This window comes from Saccostrea echinata, unplaced genomic scaffold (assembly GCF_033153115.1).
Source record: "Saccostrea echinata isolate AGI-Se365-2 ecotype Australia unplaced genomic scaffold, CSIRO_AGI_Sech_v1 ptg000014l, whole genome shotgun sequence".
Lineage (NCBI taxonomy): Eukaryota > Metazoa > Mollusca > Bivalvia > Ostreida > Ostreidae > Saccostrea > Saccostrea echinata.
The window spans coordinates 18,895,001-18,906,522 of record NW_026889763.1 but is presented as its reverse complement, the minus strand read 5'-3'; the positions used below and the strand labels follow the sequence as shown (position 1 = coordinate 18,906,522).

The 11,522-nt window shown below is 31.7% G+C and overlaps 1 protein-coding gene across 1 annotated transcript; it reads right to left on the bottom strand.

Annotated features, from left to right (window-relative positions):
* Nucleotides 1–1,131: 1,131 nt before the first annotated feature.
* Nucleotides 1,132–1,754, bottom strand: LOC133186564 (acetylcholine receptor subunit gamma-like). The gene is made up of 2 exons (XM_061321796.1): nt 1,310–1,754; nt 1,132–1,187 (listed from the first exon to the last, which is right to left on the bottom strand). The coding sequence occupies exons 1-2, from the start codon at nt 1,752–1,754 to the stop codon at nt 1,132–1,134; spliced, it is 501 nt and encodes a 166-aa protein (XP_061177780.1).
* Between the last annotated feature and the right edge of the window lie 9,768 nt (nt 1,755–11,522).

Sequence of the window (11,522 nt, the reverse complement as noted above, 5' to 3'; positions counted from 1 at the left end):
TAATTTGTTTTAATTGAAACACTTAGCTTATTCATTTTTACATTCTAATACCACAGCAGGTAAAGGAGAGGGAGCGCACCATACAAAAATACAAACCACCATACAAAATGAACCCACATTAAATTTAATTTTAGTTCAAGATCTTGTTATTCATGAAGCAATAAACATTTTTATATGTACGATTTTAATGCCGATATTTTATTCGTTAAATTATGCTTTATAGCCATTTTAATCATCATTGAAATTATCCTACTTGAATATGCTGTAACTTCAGAGAATTACCTGGTCTTATGAAAAGATGAATAATTTGAAATACATTTTAAAAAACACTTTCGGAAGAGGGCATAATACTCATATCCGAAAAAAATCTTTTTGATATCAGCGATTTCAATGGTATATTGTTGACAAGTATTTAATATATGATCAGCATAGCTTCCCTTTGGGCCAAACATTATATGTAAAGTTTTGCTTTATCCTGAGGCTGAAATCCACAAGTCACAAATTTTATACTTTTCAAGCGCAGAAAGTAATCAATCATCTATAAAAGTATGGAACTTATTCAAACATTTCATTAATACACATCTCAGGAATATAACAGATACATAGTCATATGAGTCATGTTTTTGAAATTATCTCACGTTGACAACATAGATCATCACCGAAAAAATATCACAAGCAAGTATGAAAAGGAAGAAAACTTTGTCCAGCCATGCTCCAGTTGATGCAAATCTATTCTTTTTATCGACATGTTTGGTTTCAAACTTTTTTTCTAACGACCCGTCATTATTTTTAGAAAGACGAAAGTGGATAAAAAGTATAACAGCCTGCAATACAACGACCAATCCGCTAATGAGGAGCTGAGTTATCAGAAATATACTACAAAATGGAACTTTATCTGATGATTTAGGCAAAGTGTCGTTAATTATCGTTAGAAATACTGCGAAGGTAAGAAATATAGCCATGCAGAATCCCATCTTTTCACCAGAGTCGATAGGTACCACGAAACAAAATAAATTTAGCACTGATAAAACGATCACGGGTAAGAATGTCGAAATGATGATATATAAGGACTTTCTCTTCAGCTGAATTTGGAAAATTAATTGTTCATAATTAATTTTCCAAATTCTATAATTATTTTTGAAGTGTGAACCATTGAGGATTTCCCACATTTCGTTTGCTTCGTAGAACTGGAATGAGAAATAGGAGTTCATCTCATTGAAGGTAAGGTATTCAGTACTCGGATTTATATTATAAAACACTATATTACAAGTGTGCGAATCAAATGGAAATTTTGTCACATCTAAATTACAGTGCACTTTGTTTTCCATGGAATTAATGTAAGAGGCATAAGCCTGAGAGTGAGCGGTAACTTGGCCTTCCCTTGCTCCAATACATTTCTCTTTCCTCACTTCATTAGAGATGCAAATGGTAGATGGTGTCCAAATCTTACTGGCCTTCACCTGAACAGAAGAAATACCTTGATATAAGCTGGCATTCCATTTCAGTCGATAGTCCTGCCACGTCAAACCGATACCGTATGAGATAGTCATTGTCTTTTGCCTCTCGTTTATTTCGGATATTTCAGACAAAGTAAGCATTATGATGACGTCGATGCTTGTGTTGATGGATTGGAAAGGTGCAATGTCTGGATCCAGACCGTCAATGACATCTCTGAATATATGTGACCTGTTAAAGGCTATACAAGACTGAAAGGAGGAAAGACCGATCAGTAAAATTCGGAGTACTATCGCCATTAGTCCTTTCATCATTACACTTTCAAACATTCAACTGTGAATGAAAGACGTCAATTACTTGATATATATAGGAGAGAATAAAAAATGCGCTTTTCATTCAATCTCAGACCCTACATTGATGTGAGCGGCAAAAATAAGCTTTTCTTTGAAGAGAATTGTGTAAACACGATTCTTAAGTGAAATTAGTTGAACCATTTGTTTCACTATTAAAAGAAAATAGTCATTAATGTGGTTACAAATATTTTACATATTGCAACAATACATGTCATCAATACTTTTAATACCATTTGTGCAAAAACTGTATTGTAATGGAGTAAAGTGAACTCCATTTGTTCAATTGAGTACTGCAAAAGCATCCATTTCCAGCATTAAAACAACTAATTTATAGCTAATGGCTGAATAAATATCTGAGGATATTCAAAATGGAGGAGTTTGTCATTAGACCTAAGACGTCAAAGCCAATACACCAGCCATTATAACCAATGTCTGTGGAAATTATCTACTAATTTCAAACTCTGATTGTTGACTAATTTTTAATGACAAGCTATCCATATCCTGCAGGATTCATGGGTATTCTGAATTTTTGCATGCTTTTTTATTATTTCTTATCATTGACCATCGAAAGCAAAATCCTCCTAAGTATTCTTATTCTTCTATCAACTATAGTCTGGCTGGAAACAACATTACTGGTGATGCAAGTATACTTCAAAATGACGACCTTTAAGCTTTAATTTTAAAAGTACCTAAAGTCAGGGAACCCAGATCTTTCAAGAATTTCACATTTTATACAGCCATTCCTTACGATAAATTAAAAGCCAGGCTTTTTGAACTCCTTCAATAAAAATGGAACTCGGATATTTTTACATCCTGTGATTGGTTATTAATAAAATTACTTCGACAAAAATCGCTCTGATTCTGCTTATAAGTAATCTGATTTTTTTTTTTTTCAAAGGAGAACAAACGAGATAACTTCAGCTTTTCTATCGTCAACTTTCCTTATTTTGCAGTGATATTCCACTATCACCTTCATATGGCGTTTACATCTCCCGACTTAATCGATTTTCAAAAACTCTAAATGTTCATAAAAAAACTATGTAGATAAATGTTAAAAAATCGGATTGGAAAATTAAAGGGCAAAAGACGAATTTTCTATCCTTCCTTTCAGTAGACCAAAAGTGATAAAAGCATTAAAAAGACTACATGAGGTTCACTCCTAAATGGCACCTGATCTCACCTCTTCATTTTGAGGTCCATGTTTACTCTGCTCCAAATTTGTATCGTTTCATTGGACTTTTGAGATTGAAAACTGTTCATTATTTTTATATTTCATTTAGCTTTCAGCTGACAAAGCTTGTAACAAAACAGTCTTTGTTTGGAAGTTTTATTATTACAACTGCTTTTTAGTAGAACTTGGTTTTAATTCCACATCTGGTAATGCAACCTACACTTATACTTATTTTTCATTTTTAATTGTATTTAAGAGGAACTAGGATTTAACTCTGCTAGTGGTGATTCAACTTATACCCACAGCTCCCTTTATCAGGAGGAAATTCTTCAAAACCATATGTCAGTTTTAAATATTCTTAATATTCTCATCAAACAAAAGGAATATAAATTACAATACCTATTCTGTATTTCAAAAATCTGTAAAAATTCTTTAAAACATAGATACATGTAGCGCGTTCCAGTAAATGTTCTTCCAAATCTCTTTCTTTATTTCTCACTGAAATATTTAGCGCAGTGCATGAGAAAATTTAGGAGTACTGTATAATAGTATTTTTGAGAAGTAGTGTAAATCAGATGTGGATACTTAAAAACTCCAAGGAACTTTTAGAAAATTTTAAATCACAAATTTTTACCAAAATCAATAACATCAAATCATACGACTTTTAAACACTTTATGCAACCATACCCATGATAAATTAAAAGCCAGGCTTTTTGACATCATAGGCAGCTGCTTTTTTAATAAAAATGGAAATCGTAAATATACTTACCTTGTCATTTGCAAATTTATTTTGTTAAAAACATCTGAATGTACACACAAGTATTCTGAAGTTGATATTAAAAAGATGCTTGAGTTTCTGATCGACAAAATCTACGTATTTTTATGGAGACCCGGTCTTCCAACAATCTGTTGGAATTCCCATGGGTAATAATTGCGACCCTTATTAGCAGACCTATTTTGTATTCATATGAAGCAGAATATATTCAGAAACTTCTACATGAGGAGAAGATACCACTTTCTGTAGCCTTCAACTTCACATGTTCTAAATGTGATCAATTTTTTTTTTAAGCAAGACAGATTACTGCTTAATATGTTGATTTGTATGGTTTTAACATCTCTTTTATAGACAGCATTTAATATAACTCTGTTTGCATAGATGACCTATAGATCGTTCTTATTTTGACTTTCATGTTTCATACCAGCTATAAAGCACTTGTTTCAAGGAACCAATAGGCGTGTTTGGTTGACCGGTGATGCTTACTCCACAAATATCATCCCTTCTGTAATGCGTCTATGAATTCCGCGGTTTTATTTGTTTATTTTTTATTACTTTTTTTTTGCTCCATTATAGGATGTAGTGAATTTATCACTGCTCGTTTCCCAGATCTTTTCAATTATAAATTTATTTAGGGCTGTCGATATCTACTTATTGCACATTAGTAAATTTACTCTCCTTTTCTCTCTTTGCTTCGAAGTTTTAGATTTGTTATTAACACGAGTTTTGGAGGTCCGTGTTTGCTCTGCACCTATTTTGTAATGTTTAATGGACTTTTGAGCTTGAATACTGTTCGTTATCTCCATCTATTTCATTCATTTGTACTGCTAAAAACGAAGAAATAAATTTGCGTGTATACCATTTTCTTCTGGTATAAGACTTAAAACTATTAAATAAAATCACTGCTCTTTCACAACGACCCTGTATCGGTTTTTTACATTTTTTCAGGTAAGAGAATATGGAATAACAGGAAATAAAATTTCAAATAAATTTAAATAAAATCAATTTTTTTCCAATTTATTTAAGCTGCTGAATACAAAGGACATCAAGTGCTTAAAGGTCATAAGAAACAGATACCTGAAAATATTGAGTTACTTACGGGAATTACTTCATTTGAACTGATGAAATAAGACTGAAATTGTTTGTTTTGTTTTTTTTTTGTTTGTTTGTTTTTTTTTTTTTTTGTTTTTTTTTTTTTTTTTTTTTTTTTTTTTTTTTTTGTTCGTTTGTTTTTTGTTTTTTTTTTTTTTTGGGGGGGGGGGTTGTTGTTTTTTTTTTGTTTGTTTGTTTGTTTGTTTGTTGTTTTTTTTTTGGGGGGGGGGGGGATTTCTTATGCAAGATAGTCACAGCACAGTCGATCAAAATAACTCCATCGTGAAATTGAGCTATGACTTACGTTGCTTATTTCCCCTAGCATATAACGTCAGTAAGGCCCAGCTGTACAATGATTACAAACTGTCATGTCATTTTCCAACGTAATTTTAGTGAATATCATAATCATGGCTTAAACCTTGCATAATTATACGATCTTCAAACAAACTTGTATTTCTTTTTTAAAAATTCCCTCACATATTCGCAAGATGTTTTCGTGTTTTATCAATCAGTGCAATTTGATCATTTTCATCATTTGACATTTCAATCGATTGAGAGAAAGAGTAAAAGCGATCGAAAGAAAGAGAGACGGGAGAGGGAGTATGAATTCATTTTTTTCATAACCACGGTTATTTTAATAAAATCATTTATTTACATGTACCACACTGTTTTATCACAAAAAGGCCAACGCAGTCAATGATTCAATTTTCCTCGACAAGTGACCTTGTAGATACTCCACTTATACGTGCGGTATATAATTATATGGCTTTTTTCAAAACACAAAGGTGGAATCAAACATTAATTTTTTTCTTGTGTTAGTGTTTTATACAATTTATTAAATTCTAATTATTTGACAGTGTCTATTTATATTCACTTACTCAAGTACAACACCCCATCCCGTGCCTTTCTTTACTTTTTGTAATTGAAATTTTTAAAATCATCGCATCATTTTTAAACACTCTCGCATATGGTTTAATAACTCTGACAAGAACTAAATTACGTACTTGTATTTTTGCGACTTAGTACAAACGACTTTTACAAAAACATGTTCGTATCAAAAATGAATAAATAAATAATGCTTATATATATGTTGAGATAACGAACAGTATTCGAGCTCAATTGTCCATGAAACATTACAAAATAAGAGCAGAGGGATCAGGTGCCATGGAGGAGTGTAATGTATAGAAGAAAATAAGGATGCATTGAATAAATAAGACATCGATATTCTTCAATTTATTAAAATTAAATAGGGCCTGCATATACACTGTGTATTTGTAATTATCTTGACAATCAATTTGTTTTACTTATTTTAAAGATCAGTACCTATCACCGTGTCTGATTTGAGCTCAAAATTTCTTTATATTAATGTATTTTCTTTCTGTATGAAAATACGATCATTTTGTCTTAAACTTGGGGATTCTATTGCTCTATCCATTTTGCAACAATATGTGTGTTTCAGATCGAAGAAAAGAAATACGCTGACATTTTCAGTGGTCCACGTTTATCATGGACTTCAATATCTCTGGTCCCCGTGTTTATTTTGGGGATACAAGTAAAGCATATTCCCTACATTCTTGTTATAGTTTTCTTTTACAGTAACTTATAGGCCTAGTAAAATTCTTATTGTAAGTTGATATATGTCAATTTTAACAAATTATTCCTTTCTTTGTTGCATTACGCGATTCCTCTTGGAATTAAAAACGACATTTATAGCAAATTTTTAAAGACGACGAAATCCTCCTGATATATATCAAACAAGGAAATTAATACTTCATTCTATTTTTTTTTTTCCTGAAGTTCTGATCTAGAGTAAGTAATCGTATTTGGAGGGTGAAAGCGTAGTTTTTATAGGATATTTATCAGGATCATCCTCCGAAAAAAAACCCCATTTTCAGTTGCCATGCCTTATAAACGACTGATTCAGTTTCAAACTGAATTGACGGAACTACGAAATCAGATACATCTGAAAACATAAACGCGTTAGTGGGTATTTGTGACGTCATAAAACAAAATCAAGAACGTTAAGCGGGTAAGAAAAGTAACAAGTGGAATAGTTCTTACCTTTATTTTTCAGTAAAACAAAGGCCAAAAAAAATATTACTACTCGTAATTTAACATTCTTTCATAATTAGCTTTAGGTTTAAAAAGTGAAATCATAGTGTTTAGAATCATTTCCTAAGACCTTTAAATATAAAATTAAAGAACTCCTACCACCAAAATGTAGTTTTTACAAAAAATGGATTCTTAGTGCTACAGAATGTTAGGAAAGAATGAAAAAGTACAGGAGGTCTTGATCAAGGAGTTCTCGTCTGTGACGTCATTTGATTGACTCCTCAAAATGATTGGTAAGAAAACAATGATATAATGTGTTTTTATAATGGAATAACTCGACCTTCTGCATGTTCAAAATTAACGTCAGAAACTTCTTCATTAAAATCATTTATTAAAGAATACCAAATAGTCATTAATTGTGACTCTTCAAATTTATTTCCCTTTGATTACTACAAATGCAACAGGAGTGAGTTCTTCACATTTTTTGCCACAAGAAAATGTCAATTATCAGTTTCCTTTTTCCATTAAAAAATATTTACCCAAAATTGAAATTTGAAAATTTGAAAAAAAAACACATTGGAACAGTCTGAAAATTTGCTTTGTTGTTTATCCTCTTAATCTTAGCTGAATTTTAACACACCAATTTCAAAGGTATACTGCATATTCAATAAATATCAGCATTGCTTTGACTTAAACTGGCATAAATATCTCCTTTATGGAGTTTAAATTCATTCGTCACAAATTTCGTAATATATAGCTTATTTATTCATACAAACAATTCGAAAGTTTGGTATCAAGGAGCAGAAAGATTAAATCCTGTGAAAAGTACAAAACCAGTGCAAGCAATTCCTTAAGCTGACAACTTATTCGTCTCATGAGACATTTTATAAAATTCATCTCACGTTGACAACATAGAAGATCACTGAAAAAATATCACAAGCAAGTATAAAAATGAAGAAGAGTTTGTCCAGGCACGCTCCACTTAATTGGAATATGTTCTTTGTACGCCCCTGTTTATTGTTTTGCGTGGTTGGAGACGAACAATTATTTTTAGAAAAACGGAAGTGAACAAATAATACTACAGCCTGTAGTACAACTACCAATCCGCTAATAAGGAGCTGAATCAGTAAGTATAAACAGCACAAAATGAAACATTCTCAGATGATTTTGGCAAAGTTTCATTTATTATTGTCAGAAATATATATATAAGAAATATGGCCATGCTGAACCCCATTTTTTCACCAGAGTCGATAGGTACCACGAAGCAAAACAAGTTTAGAACTGATAAAATAATCACGGGTAAAAATATCGAAATAATGACATATAACGACTTTCTCTTTAATTGTATATGAAAAATGATTTTTTCATAACTCACATTCCATCCATCAAGTGAATCCTTTCTAATATAATGCGATGTATTGATAATATCCCACATTTCATTTGGTTCATAGTACTGAAGCAAGAAATGGGAATTATCGATATTGAATGTAAATTACTCGGTGCTGGGGTTTATGTTCATAAACTCTAAAGTACAATTATGTGAATCAAATGGAAATTTGTCACATCTATTTTACAAAAAACTATTCATTTTATTGTCAATATTTGCCATTGATGCAAAATATACATTTTAAATGGAATGCATATAATTGTATTTGTATTACTGAGTTCTACGAGATCGCCCATTGTTAAGGTTAATGGGCAAATTTGAATGTTAATTACTATGTAAATATTGGAGAGTACCCGAAATGAAACTTGCCATGAAACAGCATACAGTCATTAAATCAGCCATTATATCCAACTGGTGGCAGATTTTGTCTTCAGATCACCGGATACTATAATTGTTGAATATTTTGTGAATGAGATGTTAAACAAACCCTATTAGTTATAGGTCATGCTCATAGATTTACATCCTTTGCCGAGCAACGAAAACTGTCAACAAAACAGTTTTTCACAAAAAATACTTTTACAAAATTTTGCTTGGTATCCATGGCCAAAAGCCAGAACTTGTTAATCAGGAATACAAGTAGTTTTTAGAACATTTTATCTTGGTCGGGCGAATATAATCTTGGCTAATATCTTTCATCATACAGTTTTAATCACAAAAATGAGACAGGAAGAACACTGCATTAACCGCAATTCCTAGCGTGCTGCAAATTAAATCAAAATTTTAAATATCTGATTGTCACAAAAAGTGACGAGAGTTTCGTATAGATTTCTGCTAGTAAGTGATTAAAGGACTTGTCGCATGTTTCTTAATTACTTGAAATTAAAAAGGCTTTTGTTTTTCATGACCACAATTTAATTTTGAGTTTTTACTGCGTATATAACGCGGTAATTAAATAATATATATATATATATATAATATAATTAAATAATATTGATTTGAATAAAAAAAACCTCAATCAAAATTAATTTGGTAGCAATCACGAAACCATGCTAAGTCATAGGCAACGATGGCTGATATACTGTGTACGTTATTCGTAGTGAAATATGCGATACAAACTGGTTTCTGCGTTATGGTCGACCAAATCATTGATTTTGTCTGTGTGAGGTTGAATATTCAACCTTATATGTTTGAACTGTCAGCAAGAAAAAAATTTGTACACGTGGTAAATTAACCTGTTATAAACAAAGGTGATAAACAGGGAGACGTGGCGAAGACAAATAAACTCACCCGCACGATATAATTATTTCACGTGTCATCTTATCACAGGTATTAAACTATTTTATTCACAAATTTAGAATTTCAGACCTTTTTTTAATTTATCTTATTAAATAATCTTGAATCATTTCATAGAGTAAATAAGCGACTGAATCATCGTTGAAATCAGAAGGAGACCGAAGCCGGGGATCAGTAGTCTGAAAAGGTGACGGGGTCTTTACTAATTGCCTTTCCTTCTAGAATCATAAACTAGGGTTGAAAGTGAAAAGCTCCGCTAGAAATCAGCAAGTTTTTTCGTGCTTTAGAATTTCTATTTTCTTACTAACATATAATTACACCATGTACATTGTCACCGCAGTCCGTGAATAATACATGTATTTATACTTGATTTTTTAATAAATGTTTACACTTAGAATTAGAACAAGTTCATTCTTCTTTAGTAATTGAAAGACATAAGAATTTTTAGTGTTTTCCTAATTATCCCGCATTTGTCGTTGATAAATTTGTTGAAAGTATGCAGTTTCTCTTGGTGATGATGTACTTATAGCATCGTTTTAAATTATTAAGGGCGGTTTACAGAAAATATATTGTAGAAAACGGTTCAGAATACTTAAATCATTTTTTTCTAACTCTTTCCATCGATAGATCAAATATGGAGATAACGAACAGTAATCAAGCTCAAAAGTCCATTCAAAAAAATGCAAATCGGGAGCAGAGACCTCTTAAAATATCATAGGTGGGATCAAGTGCCATGGAGGAATGAGCATTCCCTGCCAACAGGTCACACCCGCTGGATGCTCCTTTTCATGATCGGGGAAAAAAGCGAAAAAAATCCATAGACAATTCAATGTGTAACTCATGGCCAAACAATTAATATGAATAACGTTCAGCATTTGACTTATTGATAGATTGTATTTGTTGACAAGGCCACTGTATCGACCATATAACTTCCGAAATTATGACTTAAAACAGGACTGTTGATATTCTTATTTCATCAACATGTTTGTTAATAGCTTGTCTAGTTTTAGAAATTGTTCGTACGTAGAGCATGATCTTGCATAGCTAATCAAACGAGAAATATAAACCCAATCTGCAGGTGATAAGGATATATTGCTACATAAGTAAGGGAAGTTGACGATTGAAAAGTTGAAGTCATCTCATTTATCATTAAACTTGGTTGTAAGTTAACCATTTACGTCATTTTCTAGTAAAATATCCAAATATGAAACAGATGTGTCAAACTCTGTGGTATCTTTTATTTCAAGCTCACTGGGATATATCGAGTCAACATATGAATGGAAGTAACTATTATTAATTGATAGTACACCGTCGATAATACGTCGTAGATATATCTAAAGGTCACAGCAGGCGTTTTCTCCTCAAGTACAAGATTTTGAATAAATTCTGCATCATATGAATACAAAAATAGGTCTTCTTATAAGGGGGCGCAATCGGTACCCTTGGGAATTCCGAAAGATTGTTGGAAGGCCTGATCTCCAAAAACTTCATAGATGTAGTCAATCAGAAACTCAAACATCTTTTTTATGTTAACTTCAGAGTACTTGTGTATACAGTCAGAATATTTTTTAACAAAATAATGTGCAAATTACCAATGACAAGGTAAAAGTAAATTTACGAGTGCCATTTTTATTGAAAAACCAATAGTCAATGAGTTCAAAAAGACTGGCCTTTAATTATCGTGAGAAATTGTTTTTTAAAGTGTTGAAAAGTCGAACGTTTTGATGTTATTGAATTTGGTACAGTTTTGTGATTTCAAATTTTCTAAAAATGTTAAATATCAACATCTGATTTGCACCATTTCTCAAATATGTTGTTGTACAGTACTCCTGAAGTTTCTCCTTCACTTCTGTTAATATTTTAGTGAGGAATAAAGAAAGAGGTTTAGTACAACATTTACTAGTACTGGAACCAGCTTTGTATCTTTCTTTGTAAGGATTGTAA